Source organism: Chiloscyllium punctatum, chromosome 11 (assembly GCF_047496795.1).
Source record: "Chiloscyllium punctatum isolate Juve2018m chromosome 11, sChiPun1.3, whole genome shotgun sequence".
Taxonomy (NCBI): domain Eukaryota; kingdom Metazoa; phylum Chordata; class Chondrichthyes; order Orectolobiformes; family Hemiscylliidae; genus Chiloscyllium; species Chiloscyllium punctatum.
The window spans coordinates 46512223-46538270 of record NC_092749.1 but is presented as its reverse complement, the minus strand read 5'-3'; the positions used below and the strand labels follow the sequence as shown (position 1 = coordinate 46538270).

The following is a 26048-nucleotide window of genomic DNA, read 5'->3' as shown; positions in this document are numbered from 1 at the left end:
ACAGAAGGTGGTGTATTTATGGAGTGAGTTGCCACAGGAAGTGGTGGAGGCTGATTCAATAAAACGATTTAAAAGACATGTGGATGGGTGTATGAATAGGACGGGCCAAATGCTGGCAAATGCAACTAGATTTATAGAGGATATCTGGTTGGTATGGTCAAGTTGTTTCCGTGCTGTACATCTCTATGACTCTATCTGGATGCTGCTTTCGAAGAGAAATATCAAGGAAATCATTCTTATAAAGTACATGAATGAGATTAAAAAGTATCAGAGAAAGGGAAAAGTTGTTTGAAAGACAATTGCAAAATTTAATTGGTCATGATGAGTTTGTTCATTTTCCATAGAAAGGGATATGCTAGGGTGAACATGGCAATTGGAACTGATCAGACAATATTGTTTAATCTGTATTCCTGATAATAAACATGCCTTGAATGAAACAAAAACAGAAATGGCTGGAAAAGCTCAGCAGGTCTGGCAGCATCTATGGAGAGAATTAAAGTTAATGTTTCAGGTTGAGTGACTCTTTCTTAGAACTGATGGTAGCTAGGAAATGTTGGTTTACATGGAGAAGATAGGGTTGGGTGAGCTGGTAAGGAGTAAATTCTAGGTTGGGATAAAGCCCAAAGAGAAAGAAGTACAATTGGACAGACTACAGAGTGGATAACGATCTTGTTAGGAGGGTAAATAGCTATTACTGGGGACTGTTAGTAGCGAACTATAGGTTGTGTGCAATGGCAGATGATGTGACAATAAGGCCTGGTGTGTTGGGGTTAGGGTAAAGACATGGGGCAGTTCAAGCCTTAAAGTTACTGTACTTGTTGAGTCCAGAAGGTTACAGGGTCGCAAGCGAAAAATTTGGTGTTCTTCCAACTTGCATTGAGCTTCACTGGAACACTACAGCAAACCTGAGACAGAGACGTTGGCCAGGGAACACAATGGTGTATTGAAGTGGCAGGCAGGTGGAGGCTCAGGGCCTTTTTTTGCAGGCAGAATTAGGTGTTCTGCAAAGCAGTCACCCAGTTCAAACTTTGTTTCCCCAATGTAGAGGAGACCACATTGTGAGCAGCAAATGCAATAGACTAGATTATGCAGTGCATTTAAAGCACTGCTCCACCTTGAAGGTGTGTTTGGGTCCTTGGATGCTGAGGAGGGAGGAGGTAAATGGATAGAAATTACACCATCTATAATTTCTGTTTTTGTTTCTGCTTTCCAGCATTCGCAGTTCTTTCAGTTTTTATGCCTTGAATGAACCTGAAATAAAGTTGGTACGCATGATGTGGAAGGGACGGTGTTGGACAGACTGGGCAAGGTGATGAAGGGGCAACGCTTCAAAAGCTTGTGATTTCAAATAAATGTGCTGGACTGTAAGCCAGTGTCATCTGACTTATGACTTTGAAATAAAGTTGATTAAAAATTGTTGCACTGGTTGCTACTTCGAAGATTTGTGACATCTTGCCTGTATAGGCTTGATACTTTTTGGTTTAAAGAGAAAATAAAGAGATTCAGATTTTTCTGTTGGTTTGCAATTAAAAGATTTTCCTTGGTGTGTCCTGAACTGACAGCTGTTGGATACTCAGCTGGACGGTAGAGGGTGTTGCTGAGCGCCCGGAGGGAGGTGGGGGGGGGGGGAAGGAGGCAGGCTGCGGCTTTTGGGACGCGCGTTCTGAGCCTCGGTGGCCGCCGTTGCCGCTGGTGTGGGAGCCGCTGGGTCCTGGTGCCCGCCGGCCGCAGTGTCCGCCATGATTGTGATGCTCAGAGCCCGCCGCGGCTGCTCACTAACCGGGAAACTGCGGGACGCCGCCGTCCGCTACCGGCAGTCGGTCACCAGCTGGAATTCGAGCGCGAGCAGCAACAAATACCGGGAGACGGTGCTGCTGCCCCGCACCGACTTCCCCATGAGACCGAGCGGCCAGGAGCTGCTGGAAAAGGAGCTGCAGATCCAGAGGGTAGGGAGAGGGAGGGGGTGTGTGGGAGTGGGGCAGGGTCCAGGACAGGGTCAGTCAGGACTGGGGTGGACTGGGGAGGGGAACAGTGTCCAGGATAGTGCTGATTGGTCAGTCAGGCTGGCAGCAAGGGCTTCACTCTGCAAAGTGCCAGAGCCCCACAGCACTCAGCCCCCAACCAGGCTGTTGACTTGGTCCCAGAGGTTTAGCCACGCCAAAAGGGGGGTGAGTGTGTCACTGGTCTGTGTCTGCTGTGGGCAGGTTGGAAAGCAGAGTCTTCTCCCTTTGCAACAGTTGGGGCAGAGATGGGGAGGCATTCCCTCTCGCAGTGGGGGCACTGCCCTTTAGTAAATTCAAGGACGAGATAAACTGATGTTTAATCAGCAAGGGGATCAAGAGTAACAGGGAAAAGGCAGGAAATAGAGTTGAGGGATTATCATGACCTCATGGCGTGGCACAGCAGACTTGATGGGTTGACTAGCTCCTATTTCTTATGATTTTGTTCCGTTTGATGACAAATTTTCATTGCTGACTGAGATGGTCCTCCATGAAGTCTCACTGCTTTATGTGCATCAGGCTACCAATCTACTTCATCAGCGTGGTGCCCTTGTTGTACCACATATTTCCCTGGTGTCCCTCTTCAGAGCTAGGATCGTCTGCAGCATCCAACTGTCAAAAAGTGCGGTGCTGGAAAAGCATAGCGGGTCAGGCAGCATCTGAGGAGCAGGAGAGTCCACGTTTCAAGCATAAGCTTTTCATTCCCCAACATTCCTGATAAAGAGCTTATGCTCGAAACATCGCCTCTCCTGCTCCTCGGATGCTGCCTGACCCGCTGTGCTTTTCCAACACGACACTTTTTGACTCTGATCTCCAGACTCTGCAGTCCTCACTTTCTCCAAGCACCCAACTGACCACATATCATTCACTTAGAAGGCTGTTATTCCTAGCTATGTCAGATTCGAACTTTAGTTCATCTGTTGAAGTGGGGTACTAGTGTATAGCTACTACTGTTGTGCATTGCCTATTGTTTGACTGCATAAGTGAGAGCTGTGGACACTGAATCACAGAACTGACACAACAGCGAAGGAGGCTATTTGGTTACAATGTCTGCATGACATCTGGTGCCATTCTCCTTCCTTCTCCCTGTAACAATGTGCATTCTTCTTTTTCCAACTAAAGTCCAATTCCCTTGTGAATCCTCCCATTGAGCATTTGAGTGTGCCTTGATCACTCATTCTCAGTTAGTGCATTCTAGACCATAACCAGTGTGAAAAAGATTTTCTTCAATTTCTATTCCTATGGATATAGGAATTGTAATGGAAATACAGAGTTAGGACTGAATTACAGGGGGTCCCTGATCTATAAACCGACTTATGAATGTGACCTCATGCAGGGGTGTAATTTTAATGATCTGACTTGAATACTTCCTGTACTTTACGCATGGCACTTCTTTATTGTTGTGCATTGAGTACTGACTTGCATACAAATTGACTTGTGAACAGACTTCAGAAGGGAACCCTTTAATAAATGGGAGACTGCCCATATGTTGATAGTTGTTTCGTGCCTTTTAAATCATTTCTCACAAGGAACACATTTGATTTATTCCTGCATGCCATACATTGAAGAATTGATGAAGTAATAGAGAATTTTTTCCTTCATGTTTATCTTTCTTATAAGCACTTATTCATTGGTTGCCTTTGAGTTTATATGTGTAGTCAATTGTAAAGATTTTGAAAGTCATTGAAATCTTGACATTTCTTGTTTTCATAGGAATGTGGGTTTTCAGAATTATATTCATGGCAAAGAAACCGGAAAGGAAAAGAATTTTGTCTTCACGATGGCCCACCTTATGCTAATGGTGACCCTCATGTTGGTCATGCCTTAAATAAAGTAGGTCATTTTCTCTTCAATGCTCAATAAACATATACATTTTTTGCAGTTTTCCTTGTATTAAGGTACTTCGTATTCTGTGTGAGATTTACAAATCATAATTTGATAATGTGTTGTGCTTGGAATAATTATTTTTAAGAGATAAAGTATATATTTATGTAAGTGATATAATATTATTCCATAACTTGTCATTATTTTCTAATTTCCCTAACTGCAGATATTGAAGGATATCATTAATAGGTTTCAGCTGATGAGAGGCTCCAGAGTTCACTTTGTACCAGGCTGGGATTGTCATGGGTTGCCTATTGAACTTAGAGCATTGGCAGAATGTGGTGAAGAAGCTAAAACACTTTTTCCTATCGAGATCAGACAAAAAGGTACACTTTTTCCATGCCATCAACATTAGTTAATTCAAATATCTGAAGATGTTCTCTCCCTATTTACCAACATTGCAAATAATTACAGCTGAACCTTTTTTGAAATAGTTTGAAGTCAGTAACTAAGCTGTAAAAATAACTTCAACTGTCCAGCTTTAGCAGTAGTACATGTGATTTTTATTTCTTAATTGCAGATTGTGTCTTGGAGGGTATTTTATTCTTGCACATTTCTAATGTATAGATTTTTGCATTGTTGGTTTGAACATTTGTTAAATGCAAAAGCCATTTGTTTTGTTAATTACATGTGATAACAGAGAAGAAAACAGAAGGAGTGCGAAAGTTCTAACTTGCCTATGCTTCAGTTTTTGTTAGGTTTTTTCTTAGGTTTTGTTATCCTCCTCATGCTATTGAATCTTCTCTGGTGTCATTCGACAGTTACGGCAGGTCATCTGATATTTCCCCCCCCCATATAAAACATGAATGTTATTTTTGGCTAGCTATTTCACCAGTGGTAGAATCAGAACCAAGCTTAATGCTTTCCATATTAATGTGCATGAACGCGCTTCCAGCCTCGATTTTTCTGAGTCGTGATTAAAAGCATCAGCTTTCCTTTTCATTAGCCCTGAACTCAGTTACGATCTCAATCCTCCAATAAAGTTAGAGAACAGCCAAGATCTTTGTCAGCCTTTTTTTTTAACCGGTTTGCATGGGTTAACAGATTTTAGTTGGCTGTTTAAGGAGTCTGATTGCAGGAATTATTCGTCAGCGGCACAACATAGTGTCAGTAGAGTGTTAAGGCGGTGATATTCTTGAGAAATGTTTGTCAGTTCTGGAACCCTAACTTATGCCTTCAACAGAGATTTATTCTTGAGGAAGTTGGTTTCAATACTAATCCATTGTGATGTTTATGATAATGCAGGAGTTAAAATTTGGGGATGGTGATGGTGTGGAACTGGCCAGACACAGGGAAAATTTGAATGAATGAAAACAGTTATACTGTGATCGTTCCTACACTCCATTTTAAGTTACAAAACTTCTGAGTTAACTTCTCATGAGCATCTTAGGAGTGGGCAATAAATGCAGGTCCACCAGGCAGAACTCACAAAAGAAAACTCAATTAAGTATAAGAGTTTGATGGTAACTATTTTTGAGACAGTATCAAACTCATCACTACAAAATGATACTAACTCTTAAACGACCACAGCAAAAATGCATTTGTACTTTCAGCTTTCAGGAGGTGCTGTTCTCTTTCCCACCTCCTTGCAACCTTGATTAGAACCTTTCCGTATGGTGGAGTGCAGGAGAGTCAACAGACCAAAGTTTCTTGTAACTTAATGTGTTTTATGTCATTTTTGTCTTCTAGCCAAAGACTTTGCAGAAAGAACAATTGAGCGCCAACGAGCAGCGTTCATTCGATGGGGCGTGATGGCTGATTGGGATAAATGTTATTATACGTTTGACAAACAGTATGAAGCTAAACAGTTAGAAGTTTTCCACAAAATGTTTGATGAGGTACTTTATTGTTCTTGTAAGTTTCACGTGTTGTCCAAATCTTGATAATCTGGTAATTTTACTTCTCTTCACCTTAAGGGGTATATTTATCAAGACTACAAACCCGTATTTTGGTCTCCTTCCACAAGGTTTGTCACTTCTTTTCTTTTATTGTTGGTAATTTTGAAGTTTTAGTTATTTTCCACAGAGTATAATGTTTGTTATTTTTTTTCCAACTATCTTTGCAGGACAGCCTTGGCTGAAGCTGAACTTGAATACAATCAGCAGCATGTTAGTCGATCGGCATATGTCAAGTTTCCTCTCGTAAAAGTCCCCTCCAAATTAGCTTCAGCATCAGGTAGAGTGTTTGTCACAAATTTAGTATTGTTCGCTGTAGGAGTTTTGGCTCAGATTCAGCTTGAGGATGCAGCTCATGAAATAACAGTGTATCAAATCTAGGGAAAAATATAGGTAGAATGGAGAGTGGTTGGTGCTTTGTTATGCACTGCCTTTTATATAAAGGAAAATGTATAGATAGGCTATATGTTAAGCATAGGAGAAAGTGAGGACTGCAGATGCTGGGGATCAGAGCTTAAAAATGTGTTGCTGGAAAAGCGCAGCAGGTCAGGCAGCATCAAAGGAGAAGGAGAATCGACGTTTCGGGCATAGCCCTTCAGGAATGAGGATTGTGTGCCAAGCAGGCTAAGGTAAAAGGTAGAGAGGAGGGACTTGGGGAGGGGCGTTGGGAATGCGATAGGTGGAAGGAGGCTAAGGTGAGGGTGATAGGCCGGAGAGGGGGTCTCCGGCCTATCACCCTCACCTTAACCTCCTTCCATCTATCGCATTCCCAATGCCCCTCCCCCAAGTCCCCCCTCCCTACCTTTTATCTTAGCCTGCTTGGCACACCCCCCTCATTCCTGAAGAAGAGCTTATGCCCGAAACGTCGATTCTCCTTCTCCTTTGGTGCTGCCTGACCTGCTGCGCTTTTCCAGCAACACATTTTTATGTATATGTTAAGTATTTCTAATACTGTGAGTGAACAGCCTGACAATACTTCTTTATCTAGGTTGACATTTGAATAGCAAGTGAACAGTTGCTCTCAGCCCTTCAGTAATTATCAGTTACCTTGACAAACTGTACGTCCCACTAGTTAACTTAAGATGAGTGTTAATGGTTCAAATCACTAGTTGATAATTGTTTGGTAGCTGGAAGGATGCTGAAATTCTGCTTTATGTTTGTTGACTTGGAGGACAATAATCAGCCAGGATTCCTCTCTTACTAACTTTGTCAAGCTGAGAAGTGTGTGAGACGTATTAAACATAATCAAAATTGAGTTTGACTGCTTTGAGTTTGCACATAATGAACATAGTGCTGATGCTGTTTCTTATAGTTGAAATTTCGCCTGTTGAGAAAGATTCATAATAGTTGTCAGCAGTTAAAATATATTTTCATCTGTTTCCAAATAGTGCCATTAACAATGAGTCACTGTGAGGAGAACTCACCATAGCATCACGGTATAGGGAGCCATGTAAGGGTGGGGGCTGGTGTTAGTTGGTAGAGAAAAGAGAAATGTGGTTGTAATCATAGATAGTATAGTCAGAGGAATAAACACGGTTCTCTGTGGCCAGAATCAAGTGTCCAAAAGCCTGTGTTATCTGCCTGGTACCCAGTTTCAGGATATCTGACCTGAGCTGCAGAAAAACCTGGAGTTGGAGTGGAAAGGTCCAGTTGTCGTGGTCCACTTAGACACCAACGATAGGAAGAGTTTCTGCGAAGGAAATATGAGCATTTGGCGAGAAGGAGGAGCACAGTGGATGGGTTCAGTTGCATGGAAAATTAGAAAATCTAAAGTAAAGGAGAAGGTTGGACTTTGTATCTTTAAGCACAAAGCATTCGGAATACGGGACTTTGTATCTTTATGTACAAAGCATTCGGAATAAAGTAGAGGAACTGACTGCGCAGGTTGAGGTAAATGAATATGATCTTATAACCATTATGGAAACATGGCCACATAGAGATTAAAACTGAGAACTTTACATACAAGGACATTTGACCTTACGGAGAGACAAGAGTGATGGAAAAGATAGTGAGGTAACACTATTAATGAGCGATGAATTGAGGACAGTTGCAAGACTCGATCTAGGTTTGCATAATGTAGAATGAATTTGGGTGCAGGTTTTAAATAAAAACCAAGGGAAAGAAAACATTGGTAGGAATAGACCTTTAAACAGTAGCCACTCTGTAGGAAAGGTGATAAATCAACAAGTAATAGGAGCATGTACAAAGAAGAAAACAATAATTATGGGTGACTTTAATCTTCATAGTGATTGGATTAATCAAATTGGGAAGGATAGCTACGACAACAAATTCATAAGAGAGCAGTAGGGATAGTTTCTGAGAATACTATTCATGGATCCACCCAGGGAGCAGGCTACCTTGAATTTGTAATGGGTGATAAAATAAGTTTAACAAACGAACCCACAGTAAAAGTTTCCATAGGAAGTAGTGATCATAATGGAGAATTTAATATTCAGTTCAAGAGTGAGAAATTTGGGTCAGAAACAACTGTGTTTAACTTAAATAAAGGGAATTATAATGAAGTGAGGATAGAGTCAGCTAAAATGAACTAGGTGGGTACATTACCAGGACTGACAGTAAGCAAGCAGTGACAGACATTTAAAAGGTAATTTGTGACTCTCAGCAAAAATAGTAGTAAGGCGTCAATATTCTAAGAGAGGGATAAATCAACCATGACCATCGTTGGAAGTTAAGGAGAATATTAAATTGAAAGTAAATGTATATAAGGAGTCCAAAGTCAGTGATAGCCCCAAATGCTGGAATAAATTCAGAATCCAGCAAAGATAAACTCATAAGTTAATAAAGACAGAAAATAAACTATGAGGACAAAGTGGTGAGGAATATAAAAACTGACATTAAGTTTCTTTACATATATAAAAGGAAGATTGAGATCAAAGTAAACTTCAGCCCCTTAGAAAATGACTTTAAGGAGATGGTTATGGGGAACAAAGAAATGACAGAGAAATTAAACAAGTATTTTACATCAGTCCTAAAGGTAATTTGAACATCCCATTAAGAGCATTATTAAGGCTACAGGGGAAGAATTAAGTGCTATCACCATTATTAAAGCAGTAGTATTAGATGATGTGGTTGGGGCAAAAGGCAGATAAATCTCGTGGGTCTGATGCCTGGCATCCTCAAATTCTAAAATAGGTAGCTGCAGAGTAGTGGATGCATTAGCTGAAAATCCTTGGTTTCTGGAGAAGTAATAGAGAATTGTAAAACTGCTAATGTGACAAGCCTATTCAAAATGCAGGGGAGGCAAAATGCAGCTAACTGTAAGCCAATTGGCCTAAGATCTATTGTTGGAAAAATATTAGAATTAATTTTAAGGAAGTAATAGTAAAATATTTGGCAAACCTTAATCTAATCAAGCAGAGGCAGAATGGCTTCATGAAAGGGAAATCGTGTCTGTTAGAATGTTTCCAGGAAGTCTGAATCAGAGTGCATAGAAGGGGACCTATAGATGTGTTGTATTTGGTCTTCCAGAAGACATTCAACCAGATGCCTCACAAAAGGTTAAGTCTTAAGATAAGAGCCCACGGTGTTTGGAGGTAGTACATCGGCATGGACAGACGATTGGCTAATGGCAGGAAACAACAAGTGGGGATAAAGGGCAAAAACAGAAATTGCTGGAAAAACTCAGCAGGTCTGGCAGCATCTGTGGAAAGAAATCAGAGTTAACTTTTCTGAGGAAGGGTCCCTTGACCTGAAATGTTAACTCTAGTTTCTCTTCACAGATGCTGCCAGACCTGCTGAGCTTTTCTAGCAATTTCTGTTTTGTTTCTGATTTACAGCATCCGCAGTTCTTTCGGTTTTTATTTAGTGAAGATAAAAGTTTCTTTTTCAAGTTGGTAACCTAAAACCAGTGCGTTCCACAGAAATCAGTGCTGGGACTCCAATAGTTTACAATATGTATTAATGACTTGGAATAAGGAAATGAATGTTATTATGGACAGGTCAGACCCCCTCAAAACATTTTAAAAAGATAGCCCAGAACCTAACCTTTTATAGGATATGTAGAGTAGATATTTCAGGAGTGATGCAGCTGGTCAAACCACTTTGCTTCAAACAAAACAGAATTTATTTAAACATATTTGAAAGAGATAAGCTTTTTCCCAAGGTGAAGGATTCAATAACAAGAGGTCATGCTTTCAAGGTGAGAGGTGGAAAGTTTAGGGGGGATACATGTGGCAACTACTTCACACAGAGGGTGGGGGGGTGTTTGGAACGTGTTGCCAGCAGAACTGGTAGAGGCAGGCACGGTAGATTCATTTAAGATCCATCTGGACAAATTAATGAGTAGGTGGGGAGCAGAGGGATACAAACGCTTAGGAATTGAATGACAGGTTTAGACGGTACATTTGGATCGACTCAGGCTTGGAGGGCCGAAGGGCCTGTTCCTGGGCTGTAAATTTTTTTGGTTCTTTATTACGGCTGAACCACGATCAAAAGAAAGCAGAATTTAGAATAACTTAGCTTATTTGATAAGCCAACCAACAAAATATCACCACTTAATAACGTTGTTCCAATTCCTGCAACATCCCATAAACACACCCCTTGGCTAAAGGTAAATTCAACCCAGGTTCTTACAGGCAGGACAGTTTTCAGAGAGAAGGTTTAGGCAAGACTTCTGTTGAAGCATGCAACCTGTTTTCACTGCAGCTGCTTCTCTAGGTCCCCAGCAGTTTCTCATTGCTTGCTAAAACTAAACCAAACTAGGAAAAAAAACTGAACTGGGACAATTGGCCACTCCCCTGCCATTGTTTATAAAGTAGGCATTTCCAGACATAATGGGACCTCTGCCTTTACAACCCCGCTTAATTAAAAAAACACAAGGACAACATAACCTTGTTAAAGGGGCAGCATCATCACAATGTACTGTTGCCAAATCTGCAGACAATGCAAAAATAGATGAAAAGTCAGGTTGTCAGAGGGATACAAACAGTCTGCAGAGAGATATTGATATGTATGTGATTGAAAAGGTGTCAAATAGAGTATAATGTGGTAAAATATGAAATTGTTCATTTTGGAAAGGAGAACAAAAGAACAGAATATTGTTTAAATGGACAAAAATTGCAGAAAGCTGTAACACAAAGAGACTGGGGTTACTTGTAATTGAAACACATAAATCTACCACACAGGTGCAGCAGATAATCAGGAAGGCTAATGGAATGTTGGCCCTTATTTCAAGTAAGTTAGAGTCTAAGAGTAGGGAAGTCTTAGAGCAACTGTACAAGATGCTGGTGAGACCACATATCTGGGATACTGTTAGCAGTTTTGGTCCCTTATTTAGGGAAAGATGTAATTTCATTGGAGACAGTTCAGAGAATGTTCACTAGGCTCCCTTGTCTGAGGGGGGATTAGCTTATGAGCAAAGGCTAAACAGATTGGGACCCTACTCACTGGAGTTTAGAAGAATGGGAAGTGATCTCATTGAAACATATAGGATTCTTAAGGGGCTTGACAGGATAATTGCTGAGAGGATGGTTCTCCTAGTGTCTAGGACCAGAATAAAAGGAAGTCCTACCCAGAGGGAGCTGTGGGGCAATGTCCTTGTGTATATTTCAGGCTAAGATTGATAGGTTCTTGATAAGTAGGGAAATCGAAGGTTAAGGGGAAAATGCAGGAAAGTGACTATGTGCTAGTTACTTAATGTGATTAATGGAAATAAGTGAAATATGATAAGTATGGACTCATTGGTTAATGTCTTTAGGTTATTTTATGTTTTCTTTCAACAAGACAGTTATGTCCACAGCTCTGAAGAATAATAGAATGCATTTGATAAGTTGATAGATTTCAGAAAGAAAAAGTGATATTTGACTTGATGCATCAATAATATGAACGTCAGGTTTTTAAAAAAAAGTTTGTCTTTTTACTTTGCAATAGTTGGAAAATAACTTTTTTATCTTTCAGGGAATGCATCCTCTGTTCATGCATTAATCTGGACAACCCAGCCTTGGACAATTCCAGCTAACCAAGCAGTTTGTTATATGCCAAATGCTGAGTAAGTTCTGATGTTACTTATAAGTTCCACATTAGAATAAGGTGCCTCCTTGAATGATATTATTTGCTTTTACCTCCAGCCGAGAAGTGTCCAAAATGTAAGCAAAATTGTCTGATCAAACACCAATTAAATTTTGAATGACCTGATCCTCTGAATGCAGTTTGACTTTGTAGTTCTTTGTGAAGAAGATGCTTCTTTAGGAGAAAGAAATCATTGTGTTCCATGTCTGATATTGATTTAAATTTTTAAGCCAAGGTACTATTGTGTTTTCGCACAAATGGAGCTTTTGAATAAAGTGTAACCATGAACCCACAGATACTTGCCACTACTATTAAGTAACTTGGCAGGGAAGAATCTAAAGCCCTAAAATTTTCCCTTAAATTGAAATGAATGTGTAGATTTTGGTGTAATGAAGTTGAAGGTTTCTATGAACATTTTGTACTGTCTTTAGAAATGATAGCTTTAAAAGTATGATAACTTTTCTTTGTGACTTGAACATTGAATATTTTAATATACTGTATTACAAACTTCAGTACACTTGAAACATACAATTTGTAGTTTAGCACAATTAACTGTTGTCATGTAAAGGTGAGGTTTCTCACAGTACAGATGACATTAGTGACTGTTAAGTTGTATTCGAAAAATGGAAGATAGCTCATTTTCTTGTTTTATCATGGTGAAATTTGGATATTAAATTCCGCAGTTAAAAATGTCAGTAAATTCCTAATATGCTGTTCTGTTTCTGAATGCAGGTATTCTCTAGTGAAGTGCTTAAATACAGAGGAACTCTACCTTCTAGGTACAGAATGTGTAGAATCTACAGCAACAATCCTGGACGCTAAGTTTGAAATTCTTCAGACAGTCACAGGCAAGAGAAATTAAAGTAGATTTATCTTGAGTTCTTCTTTATTTCAGTGAAAGTTATAGCACTTTATAATGTTTTCTAAATTATATCCCATCTCCAATTTTTACTTTTGTAACTTTGTCCTAAATGTTGGATTTATTATTGGGCCAAGGTTTCATGTGCAAGAATATACTGCTAAGACTTTGTTCAGGTGGCAAGTTTACAGGTTTGGGCCTGGACAATGAATGTATTAAGAGGCTTTTCGAGAAGTATTCTAGTCAAGCCTTGAATTCTACATAAAACCGCTTTCAGCAGAGCTTGCTGACTGATGATCAGATGAGAGAACATGGCTGAATTCTTTTCCCTTCCTCATTATGCATAGAATACAGAGATGAGTTGCCTTATATATTAAAATCAAATTGGATTAGCTACTACCAAAAAAACAGAATGGCTTTCATTGTATGGAGTTTGATACATTTTGAATCCTTCATAACTCTTTATGCAGCTATATTATTACTTCTCCTGGTATAGGTTCTGATTTAAAAGGTGGAGTCTGTAGACATCCCATAATTCCTGGAAGGGAATCCCAGCTTTTGCCTGCGAACCATGTCACAATGGTTAAAGGAACAGGATTGGTCCATACTGCCCCAGCTCATGGAATGGAAGATTACAGTGTTGCTTCCCACCACAAACTCTCTGTTGTAAGTTACAAATTAATATGTACTGAAATGCCTAATAATGCCAGTACATGTATAATGAGCCAAATGGTGACCATCTAAACTCTGTGATTCTAACAACAACAATGCATTGAATAAAGTCAGGTTGGAAGAAGTGTATATACCACAACAACAGCCTTTATTTACATAGTCAGTGTAGGCCAGCAAGGGCAGTGGTAATGGGTAAATAGGTTGCTGTGGATTAGAATATGGCATAGGGACAGGAGCTGGCTATTTAATCCATTGAACCTGCTATTTTGTTTTGCCATTTAATGAAATCAAGACTGAACTGAAACCTGCCTTCTGCTGTTGCCCCATATCTCTTTATATTGGTAAACAAAAAGCAATCATTTCTGACTTAAAATTTACACTTGATCTAGCATCTACTCCCATTTGTGGAAGCTCATTTCAAACTTTTGTGTGTGGAAGAGTTTTCTATTTTTTTTCCTGAAAGGCCTAACTCTACCTTTTTCTTCATACTAGATTCTCCAATTGGAGGGAATAGTTTCTGAATACTATTTGGATAAGCTTAAGTTTACAAAGAGTGGAGGATGTGATTCTGGTTGGGAAAGTATTTTGAGTCTAGAAGTAATAAAAGCATGAAATGAGGGTTACAGCAGCAGATGGATTGAGGCTTGGTGGGCACAGACAATAGTATCCACATAAAATTGTGTCATCTTTGTGACTTTTTAAAAAAAAAAGGATTACTGAGTTCAGATTCAAGTAGGATGTGGAAGTGCCAACCAATCTCGTCTAGTCTCATATAGTCATCTAGAGGGATGCTGAAGTCAGTAGCTGAGAAACCGTATTTGTGACAGGTACCAAAGGTAATAGTTTCAGTCTACCCACTCTATAATTGGAGGAAATTTTGCCATGTCTCGTCCTGGATGGTGCATTATATTCACAATTGCTGCAGTTTTAATTAGTTTGGTTTTCACTATTTAGGACTGTTTAGTGGATGAAAATGGCTTTTTCACTGAAGCGGCCGGATTAGAGCTTCAAAACAAGTACGTCCTTAATGAAGGAAATGAAACAGGTTAGTAATACCTCTGCTGGAGAATTTTTAGAAAATCTTGTTTAGATTGTTCTCCCAATGATTTATTGGGTTTGGATGTTAGTAGCTGAACTGTGGTGACGAGTAATGTTGAACATTTAATCCTTGCTTGAGATTTGCTTCAGATTTGCTAAACTGAGCTCAGCTGAAGTAGTTGAAGAAACAATAAGTGGCTTTAATATCTTTTTGTTTAGGGCAAAATCAATTGGAGATTATACTTCTGATGCCTATGCAAGAATTTTGATTAAGAAAGTGCATTCATTAATATTGCACAATGTTTGGTTTGTCTAAATTGTAATTTAACGGCCAACAACCACTCTTTTGAAGAGTAGATATGTAAGGAGAAAGATGAGGAAAATTGTGTAATGCCCACTGTCATTGCACATCCTGCTGGTGCTTCTTGGTGTGATTTGCCACATGAATAATAGCCATGTGGTTGAGCTGTTTGATGTTACCTAGTAATTATAAAGCCAACAATAGTAAACCAGGGAAAAATCAAATCCTGAAAGAGTAGAAGGGAGAAATTTGGTGAAAATAAAATCAAAAAGTCCTAATTCTGATTTTAATTTAGCTTTGTTTTCTCACTGCTTTGTCTTGTTCAACCATCCATTGTGTCCATCTTGAGAAAGGCAGATGACTGACATCTAGCTGATGGATGAGTGTGCAAGCTTTGTTCAGAAAGATTGCTATTGGATTTGATGTATTCCTCTTCCTGCAAGGCAATCCCCAATCTGTGCTTAATTCTTCTTTGATATAATTACAAATTTCTGTATAATGAATTGTCCAAGTATGAAAGCATATTGAATCATTAACTGGCATATTTACATAGTTAAAATTTTTAGAATTGTATTTATTCTAATTTTCGGAGCCAGCAAGCATCACCGACTCTCTACTTGGTGTGCTGTTGGAAATTAATAAGTGTTATAAACTGACCAGTCTTTGAAAACAATTGAAGACCTGCAACCAAAATAATATGTTTAGTTTGAAGCAATTCATAGCATATCATGATTCCAGCAGCTCAGTGAAATGTGAAATTTCAGATACAGTTGAGAAGTTGCACTGGTGTGGAGTTGCTTTTTAGCTGCCACGTAATTGCAGATTCTAGTTTCTTGCAATTATACCACTGCTTTATGTGGATAAACTATAGTAAAGCATGCTCTTGCCATTATATTTAATTCATCATAGCTTCATTTCACCAAGTGTTTTGTTATTATAATGATGAGTATTATTAACATTGCTTTAGTTTTCAGTTTATTTTCCTTGGAAACTGTGCTACGTTTTCTAAATAGGTCATAGTCTTTATACAGTCTTTATGGATTTTAATTTCTGAATTTCATTAGTCATTCAAATGTTGCATGGAGCAAACATGTTATTGAAAGAGGACAACGTAAGACACAGTTACCCGTATGACTGGAGAACAAAGAAGCCAGTAGTTATACGAGCCAGCAAACAGTGGTTCATCGATACTGCAAGTATCAAGGACAGAGCTCAGGTAAATTCTTTTGTAATGACAACTTAAATTGGTAATGCTTGTAATTTTGCCATATGATAACGTGTAAAATTCTAACTACATGTTGTCAGCTATTGTCATTTTTTTCTGTTGAGCTGGCCAAAACTTTCTTTTTTTAACATACTTTAGAAGTGGCTGAAGCGATAATTGTACATTTTCCTTCCAAATTTATTCTCATCTTTCTTGAAGGCAAAGTAAGACAAATTCTAAAATGAATGCATGCATATTAGAGGCAAAGCTGACTTTAAAGGAGTGAAAAGGAACATTGGTAACATCTCTGCATCCTACCCTGAATCTGAACTGAGTTTCTAATCCTTCTTTTATGAAAACTTACAAAGGTGACATAACTTTATATCTGTGCTGTCATCTGTCTCTTAATGGTGGTGAACAATTAAATAACTCATTGGAGGGGGCTGATCCACAAGTATCCTCATCTTTAATGACCAAAGAGACCAGCACATCAGTACAAAAGATAAGGCTGATGTTTTCGCGCAATCTTCCAACCAGAAGTACCGAGTGGATGATCTATCTTGGCCTCCACCAGTGGTTCCCAGCATTACGATATGTACTTCATTCAAGAGTGTGGTGCTGGAAAAGCACAGCAGGTCAGGCAGCATCCGAGGAGCAGGATTTTCCTGCTCCTTGAATTCTGCCTGACCTGCTGTACTTTTCCTGGCACCACACTCGCGATTCTAATCTCTCTAGCATCTGCAGTCCTCACTTTCGCCTAAATACCTACTTCAGCCAATTCAATTCACTCCATGTGCTATCAAGAAACAGTTGGAGACACTGGATACTGTAAAGGCTAAGGGTCCTGACAACATTCCGGCAACAATACTGAAGTTGTGTGCTGCTGGCCTTGCTGCTTCCCTAACCAAGCTCTTCCAGAAAGTTACAACACTGGCATCTGTTCGACAATGTGGAAAATTATGCAGATATGTCCTGTATATAAAAAGCAGGACAAATCCAACCCCGTCAATTAAACATCTCCAACAGTATATTCTCAATCATTAGTAAATTGATGGAAGATGTCATCAACAGTGTTATCAAGTCACACTTGCTCAGAAATAACCTGCTCAGTGAAGCCCAGTTTGGATTCTGTCTAGGACCACTCAGCTCCTGACCTCATTACAGCCATGGTTCAAGCATGGACAAAAGAGCTGAATTCCAGTGGTCAGCTGAGAGTGACAACTAAGGCTGCATTTGACTGAGTGTGGTAACAAGGAGTCCTAGCAAAACTGGGTTTCATGGGGCCAACTCTGTAATGGTTGGAGTCATACCTGGCACCTAGGAAGATGGTCATGGTTGTTGGAGGTCAGTCATCTCAGTTCTGGGATATCTCTGCAGGAGTTCCTCAGGATTGTATCTTCGGCCCAATGGTCTTCAGCTGCCTCATCAATGACTTTCCCTCCATCTTGAGGTCAGAAGTGGGGATGTTCACTGATTACACAATATTCAGTATCAATCACAACCCCTCAGATACTGAAGCAATCCATGTTCAAATGCATTAAGACTGGACAGCATCCCGGCTTGGACAGACAAGTGGCAAGCTACGTTCATGCCACACAAATGTCAAGCTTTGACCATTACCAAACAGACACAGTCTAACCATCGTCCCATGACGTTCAATGGTATTACCGTTATAGAAATCCCCACTATCAATATCGGGTTTACTGTTGACCAAGAATTCAACTGAACTCTCCACATGAACACAGTGGGTACAAGAGCAAGTCAGAGGCTAGGAATATTGTAATGAGTAACTCACCTCCTGACTCCCCAAAGCCTGTCCATCATCTACAAAGCACAAATCAGGGGTGTGATGGAATACTGCCTTGCTGCCTTGTTGTGAACCAGACCAGACCCTGCAGAACATTTCAAGAAGGTAGTCCAGACCCTAACTTTGCTCGGTGTTTTAAGTAGGTATAAAGTGGATATTCCAGGAGAAATGCCGCTGGTCAAAGCACTAGTTCTAAACAAAACATAATTTATTCACAACATTACTGAATGAAACGCAAACAACATAATACAGAATAACTTAATCTCTCTGAAAACCAAACAAATCGTTCCAACTTAATGATACTATTCCAAATACTTTCAACAAAGTCCATGCACATCCCTTGGCAATAAGGGTAAAATCAAACACAGGTTCTTACAGAACAGAAGTCAGTGAGAGTCTCAGCCTGGACCTGCTTCTTTGGATCCAGCAGCTTTTTCCCCAGTACAGAGGAACATTGATTATCCAAACAACACAGGCGGGAAATATTTTGTTCGTTATAATCGAATGCAAGATAACACAGTTTAGTCAAGCATCGGGACCTTGACATCTTGTGAGTATAATCTGAAATTCAGAAATTCGGCCAGATGATTGAGGTTCCTCTGTACTATTAAAAACCAAACCAGTGAAAAGCCGAACTGGGAGGACTGGCCACTCTCCTTTTATTGTACATTTTTTTAAAACTTGAAAGACTCCTGCCTGCGGCAGTATCTGTTAGCTATTATCAAATTATCTCTAAAAATCTTCAAACCAGACTTTTCGGAGTCTGTTGTTTACAAACCCTCTGGAAAAAAAGCAAAAAGGACAGCATAACTTTAATAAAGGAGCAGCTTCATTACAGCCTGGGTAAGTGCAACTCCAACAACACTCAAGAAGCTAGGACACAGCAGCCCACTTGATTGGCACCACATCCGCTCCTTCAGTACTGATGCTACGTAGCAGCAGTGTGTATTATCTACAAGATGCAGTGCAGAAATTCACCAAAGATCTTCCGATAGCACCTTCCAAACCTATGACCACTTCCATCTAGATGTACAAGGGTGGTAGATACATGGGAATACCACCACCTTCGAGTTCTCTTCCAAGCCTCTCATGACCATGATTTGAAAATATATCACCGTTTCTTCGCTGTCACTGAGTCAAAATCCTGGAATTCCCTCCCTATTGGCATTGTGGGTCAACCCACAATAGGTTGGACTGTGGCAGTTCAAGAAAGTAGCTCGTCACCACCTTCTCACGGGCAACTAGTGATGCTCATGTCCCACAGACATTTGAGAAATAAAAACTTACTGAGAATGAAATGGGAAATAATCAGAGACATTTAAAACTGAAATCAGTAGAGTCCACAAGAAACCCATGCAACTGCAGCGCAAAAACTCATTAATGAAATCAAAATAGCAGTTCAATTTTAAAATAAAGAGAAAAGGTGTGCATAAATATGAAGGGGAGGATAAAGAAAGGAGTATGACCAGGTCAGGATAGAAACCAAAAATCAAATTAGGAGGCCAAAGAGTAACAGCAAAACTAAATTACTAAGGAAAATTAAAAGAGAGGCAAGTATTCTACAATCATAAAGAAGAAAAGAAAATCAGAGAGGACCAATTAAAGATGTACATAATAAACCCTCAAGTCTTAGTGGAATATTCAATAACTTGAGTACTTCCAGAAAGTTTTAGATGGTGGACGTGACATTATACAAAACAAAATGGCATAATGATGTTTAGTATTGAAAGGGATGGGATGACTGAATTCATCAAACATAAAGGGCGTAGACTGTATGGATGGATGGATTGCATTCATATGCATCAAAAGAACCGAGGGAAGAAATGACAATGGCATTTACTGATGCGTATATGCATTTAAGGGGAAGCGACTTAAGCATTCAAGGGAGAAAGAACTAAGTGGGTATGTTAATGACTTTAGATGAAAGCCTTTGGGAGGAGTTTTTTGGGGACATAAACATCACTTGAACTTGTTGGGCCAAGCTTCCTGTTTCTCAGCTGTAACAGGAGTACAGCTATACTCAGCTGTACAGTATTGTTTAAGAAGCGTCAGCTACTAATTTGAGTGCCTTTTGCCATCTAAGACTAAATAATGAAATGGATTGAATGACTTCTGTGCTGTGTAATTCTATAATTTACTGGTCAGTCTTTAAACATATATCCCTTGTACGTTTTAAGCTTTTATTTGCAGTTTGAGATTTGTGATTAGAATTAATTTATGGCATTTTTCTGTTTGTCAGTTTTGTGAGGATTAAATGTATCAGAAAACAATTAGCTTATCTTGATTTGTGCAATATTGTACAAAAAATGCACTTTTTTTGAAATGGTATTTTTTATTTGGAAGTAAATTGTAATGTGTAAATGAATAAGCAATTGCTGGTTGGGCAATTGCAGTAGCACTGTAATGCCATCTGAGTGTGCTATTGCCTCCATTGAATATAGGTTGTCAAATCCTTATTTTTAAAATTTAACATACTGTAGACCAATGTGTGCTTTATCTTACATGCTGCCTAAGCGCGCACATTTCTTATTTGAAAGAGCAGTCAAAAATACAACTAATAAAAACACCAAATATTGGAAATAGCAGATCTCCCAGCATCTGTGGAGAGGGAACCAAAATGTTTCAAGCCAATGATCTTTCATCAGAACGTAGAAAATACTAAATTGACATAAATCTAAGTGTTTGTATGCTCCAGTTGCTCACAGCAATTGCAATTAAAGATGACAAATTGCATAGAATCAAGTATTTCATGCCATCCATTTGAAACTTGTAAGTTTTCTGAAATTTCTTCACCAAATCATAAACAAGCGCTACAATGCTGGATAAGCGTTTGAGTCAGTTATCATTCTTTGAAAGCAAATTAACTTGTTAAATTCTCTAGTTTTAAAGCTTGAGCCCATTATTGCTATTTGTTCCCATTGAAGTTACTGAATGACATGGTGTATATTTGCAGGTTTATCCTTTTGTTTCAGCAGTGAAATTGTCATTAATGTGAAGGTATACTTGTATAATTTGTAGCTTTAAAGAGACGCTGCTGTTTTGAAATTTGATATAACATCATTTTCCCTTTAGAACCCTTTAGAAATGAGATGAGGAGGAATTTCTTCAGCCAGAATGACTCTGTGAAACACATTGCCACAGAGGGCTGTGGAGTCCAAGTCATTGAATGTATTTAAGATGGTCAAAGATAATTTCTCCATTAGTAAGGGGATCAAAGGTTGAAAAGAGAAGACAGGGGAATGAAGTTGAGCGAGGCATATCAGCCATGATCAAATGGCAGAGCAGACTCGATGGGCTGAACAGCTGAGTTGTGCTCCATATCTCATGGTCTTTCCTTGAAGAATGGTATATCACTTTGTCAGGTGTGAGTAATGTAGATTCAGTTGTATTTTTACAAATATATTAAATTCAACAATTTAATGTTTTTTGGTTCCGTGCTTGAAAAGTATTAATGTGAATTAGAAAAAGATGAAATGTTGAAAGGCAAATTGGAATAGCTAATGGACTGATTTGTTCTCATTTGTAAAGCAAGCAAGCCATGCTTTTTCATTATTTGTAAGCATGCAAAGTTAGTTCTACCTCAACAAATGGGCATTTTTCTATTTATGCAACAGGTAAAAGAATTTGCAGTATGGTATCAGGATTTTGCAGTCAGTGGCAAAGTAAGAGTGCTCACCTCGAGCAGTTATTGACCATTTTTTCATTACTTTTTGAGTGAGTGGTTCTGTAATCTGGCACCTGACCCAGTGCAGCACCTGTTCGGCATTTGTGAGCAATGACAGAAGCAGCAAGGCTTTTCAGTTATCCCGAATGAAGGATCTCCATTAAGACCTGAATATAAAACAGGAAGTTTCAAATGGGATTCATAGAGAAATGTGAATCAGAAAAGAAAAGAAAATAAATATCAGGAGCAACTGGGATAAAGGAAGATAAAGAAATAGTTTTAAGAGATTCTCTAAAACTTCAGCTTTTGAAGGAATCAGATTTCAGAGCCAAGGAGGTTGTTTCTAAAAAAAAGGCGCATTACTGAGTGCACAAACTCTAATTTTTTTTTCTGCTGTCTTTTTAAATTTATCTTTTCATGGGATCTGAACATCTCTGGCAATGCCAGTGTTTGTTGCACATTCATGCCTTTTAATACTTAGTCATGAGCTGCAGGCTGTCATGTGCAAGTATACCTACAGAATTGCATGGAAGAACATTCCAGGATGTTGATCCTGTAACAATGAAGTAATATTATTTAGTGAGGTGCCAGTGAGCAAGGATCCTGAGTCCATGTTGTGTTAAGTTCAGTGCCAAGACTATCAGCGAGATGCAACAGTGCACCTGCTGGGGAAGTACTGTCGGTTTTATTTTTATTTCGGTTGTAAGAATCTAACCAATGCCTTTCCATGTTGAGGCATTGGTGAAAAAGCTGACAGCTGGAATGTGTTTCTTTTAAAATAAAACTAGAAGTATTGTTTGAACTGAAGATATGACTCGACATTTTCTCTGTTTCATTTGATTTTTTTTATTGGAGCAATTTGCAATTTTGTCAATATTCTTAGTACTAAAATAAGATGTTTTGTTCCTGTGCTTTAGGAGTTATTAAAGAAAGTAAAACTGATTCCACATTCAGCAATGAACAGTATGCTTGCCATGTTGGACAGGCGGACATATTGGTGCATTTCAAGACAGCGGTGCTGGGGGGTACCCATTCCTGTGTTCTATCACAAAGAAACTGCAGAGCCGCTCATAAACAAGTAAGATGCTTTTAAATTCATAAATGTGTTTCTGTGACAGCTTGCAATAATCTACAAAAGTAGGGACATGAACATTTATACTTGTTTGCCTTGCCTTTTAGAATGTTTGTGGAGATAGTGGCATAGAGGTCATATCATTGAACAAATAATCATTAGGCCTAAGACATAGGTTCAAATCCCACTATAGCAGTTAGTTGCATTTAAATTCAATTAATAAATCTCAACTATAAACCTGGCCATCAGTAATGGTGACCATGACTATTATCATCTGGTTCATTAAGTCATTTAGGGAAAGAAATGTGCCAGTCTCTTCAGAGGAGAGCAGCAATAGCTAAGTCTGTGTCATCATTCATGCTCAATTGTGCACAGCAAAGAAAGAACATATATATTGGTCTATATTGGTACTAACAGCATAGGTAGAAAGGGGATGTGGTCCTAGAATCAGAATTTAGGGAGCTAATTTAGAAAACTAGCGAGCAACAGCTTAAAAGTATCAATCTCTGGATTCCTTCTAGTACTTCATGCAAATGAGAAATGTGAAGACAAAATAGTTGAACCCTTGGCTGGAAAAATTATGCCAAAGAGCGGAGTTTAGGTTCCTGGGACTTTGGGACTGGATGTGAAGGAGATGGCACCTGTACAGAGCCAGGATGGATTTTCTTGTGGGGTACTTTGTTAATGTTTGAATTAAATCAGGGTTGTGGGAACCAGGAGAGCATCTCAGAAAAGGGTAACTAACTAAGATGCACAAAATACTAGAAAGGCAGATGGAATGCTTTAATTTCTCCTTTAATCTAACTTCATTTCCTCTGTTCTAGTACTAAGTCAGGGTTATGTATATGACTGGGTTCTGTGTCTATGAATGTATGGAGAGTAGTGAATATGATTAGTGAGTTACAGATGCAGAATGGAATGTGGATTTCTTTTAAATAAAAGTATTCATTCATGGAATGTGGGTATCGCTGGCTGAACCAATATTTATTGCCCATCCCTAGTTGCTCTTAAGGTGGTAGTAAGCTGTCTTTTTGAACTGCTGCAGTCCATGTGCTGGTTGGTAGACTCATAATGTTGCTAGGGAGGGAATTCCAGAATTTAAACCTGTGTTACTAAAGGAATGGTGACATTTTTCAAAGTGAGAAGTTTAGAGGGGAGCATGCAGGTGGTGGTGTCCCCAGGAAGCTGCTGCCTTTGTATTTTTAGGTGGGAGTGGTTGTAGTTTTGGAAGGTTTTTTAGATTACTTACAGTGTGGAAACAGGCCCTTCGGCCCAACAAGTCCACACCGCCCCGCCGAAGCGCAACCCACCCATACCCCTACATCTACCCCTTACCTAACACTACGGGCAATTTAGCATGGCCAGTTCACCTGACCTGCACATCTTTGGACTGTGGGAGGAAACCGGAGCACCCAGAGGAAACCCACGCAGGCACAGGGAGAACGTGCAAACACCACACAGCCTGAGGCGGGAATTGAACCCGGGTTTGTGGCGCTGTGAGGCAGCAGTGCTAACCACTTTGCCACCGTGCCGCCCACAAGGTGTTGTCTAAGAAGTTTTAGGTGAACCCCTGCAATGCGTCTACAGAGGTACACATTGCTGCCACTGAGCATTTATGGTGAAGGGATGTGGTGTTAATAAAGTGAGCTAATTGGCCCTGGTTGGTGATGTTGAGGTGGACATAGCTAGGCAAATGAGGATAATTCCATCACCATAATGACTTATACATTGTTGTCAGGCTTTGACGAGTCAAGAGGTGAGACACTTGCTGCAGGATTCCTAGCCTCTGATCAGTTCTAGTCGCCACAGTATTTATATGGTTAGTCCAGTTTTGTTTCTGTTCAATGGCAGCTCTGAGGATTTTGATGGTTAGAGATTCAGTGATACTAACACTACTGGATGTCAAGTTTATTCTGTCTGATAGAATATGGTCGTTGTCTGGCAGTTGTGTGACACAAATGTTACTTGTCAGCCCAAGCCCAGATATTGTCCAGGTCTTGCTGCATTTATACATGAACTGCTTCATTATCTGAGGAGTTGTGATTGGCGCTGAACATTGTGCAATCATCAGCAAGCCTTCCCATTTCTGACCTTATGATGGAGGGAAGCAGCTGAAGATGGTTGGGCCTAGGATACAGTCCTGAGGAACTCCCTGCAGAGGTGTCCTGGAGCTGAGATGACTGACCTCGAAAAACCACAATCATCTTCCTACCTGCCAGGTATGACATTAACCAGCAGAGAACTTAGCCCTGATTTTCATTGATTCCAGCTTTGCTAGGGCTTCTTTGATGCCAGGCTTGGTCAAATGTGCCTTTGATGTCAAGGACAGTCACTTTACCTTCCTTCTACAATTCAGCTATTTTGTCCAGATTTAAACCGAGCCTATTATGAGGCCAGGAGCTCAGTGGCTCTGACAGAACCCAAACTGGGTGTCACTGAGCAGGTTATCCTGAGCAGAAACTGCTTGATAGCTGATGACACCTTCCATTACTTTACTGATTATTAAGAGTAGACTGATGGTTTGGTAGTTAGCTATGTTGGATTTGTCCTGTTTTCTCTGTACAGAGCATACCTGGGCAATTTTCCATTTGGTTAGGGAATGCCAGTGTTGTAGCTGTATTGGGTACAGCGGATTCTGGAGCATGTCTTTAGTAACATTCCAGCAATGTTACTAAATCTTTGCATTGTTCGGTGCTTTGTATTGGCTGAAGATTAGCGCCTGTCTGGTTACACCTGGAGCAGCCAAGATAAAACATACACTCAGTACTCATGAGCTGGGCAACCTCATGCTTAACGATAGGTATATTTGTGGAGCTGCCCTCTCCAGTGAGTTGATTGCCCACCCTCATTCTGACTGGATTTAGCTGCATATAATGATGTTGCTTTAACAGAGACCTAGCTGAAGAAAGAGCAAGACGCAGTGGCCAATATTCCTTGATATACAGGCGTTCAGGGAAGGTAGGAAAAGAAGAAAGGAGATGGGGTGATGGTTATGGTTAAGAAAAGCATTGGAGAAAGCATGTCTAAAGGTTTCAAGGTCAGAATTTATTTGGCTAAATCTAAATTAAAAAAAGGATTGCCTGGCATACTGTATAGACCACCAACTAGTCGAGGGTGTGTTGAGGAACAAAGCTGCAAGGAAATTACAGTGAAGTGCAAACATTATAGAGTAGTTATGATTTGGAACTTTACACTCCAACCATTCCAGTTTACATTTGTATAATTCAAAGACTAAAGAAGGGTAAGCATTCCTAGATTGTGTTCAGTAGAATTTTCTACAGTAATGTATCCATTTTAATGAGCCAGGTGGCATTGCTAGACTTGGTTCTTGGGAATGAGGTGGGCCAAGTAGATCATTTTGTCAGTGAGGGAGCATTTAAGAATCAGTGATCATTGTATCATAAGGTTTAGGATGATGGAGGAAAGGAACAATGAACAATCAGCGTGAGAATAATTAACTGGGGGAGTGCTGACTTCAATGAGATGATGGAACTGGGCCGATTAGACTGGGAACAAACAGCTAAACAATGAGCTGCCTTCAAAGATTTACGGTTCAATCCGATTCAAGGCATATCCCTGAAAAGGGAAAGATAGGGCACACAAATGCAGAACTCCCAGGAATGGC

The 26048-nt window shown here is 39.7% G+C and overlaps 1 protein-coding gene across 1 annotated transcript in view; it reads left to right on the top strand.

Annotated features, from left to right (window-relative positions):
- Positions 1-1662: 1662 nt before the first annotated feature.
- iars2 (isoleucyl-tRNA synthetase 2, mitochondrial) overlaps positions 1663-26048 on the top strand; it is a 97160-nt gene continuing 72774 nt past the window's right edge. Inside the window, exons 1-12 of the mRNA XM_072580754.1 lie at positions 1663-1946; positions 3714-3833; positions 4051-4210; positions 5574-5722; positions 5801-5850; positions 5950-6059; positions 11696-11786; positions 12539-12654; positions 13162-13331; positions 14292-14382; positions 15741-15892; positions 22269-22429. Coding sequence (XP_072436855.1) covers positions 1740-1946; positions 3714-3833; positions 4051-4210; positions 5574-5722; positions 5801-5850; positions 5950-6059; positions 11696-11786; positions 12539-12654; positions 13162-13331; positions 14292-14382; positions 15741-15892; positions 22269-22429 — 1577 coding nt within the window. The 5' untranslated portion in view covers positions 1663-1739. The remainder of the gene's footprint in view (positions 1947-3713; positions 3834-4050; positions 4211-5573; positions 5723-5800; positions 5851-5949; positions 6060-11695; positions 11787-12538; positions 12655-13161; positions 13332-14291; positions 14383-15740; positions 15893-22268; positions 22430-26048) is intronic.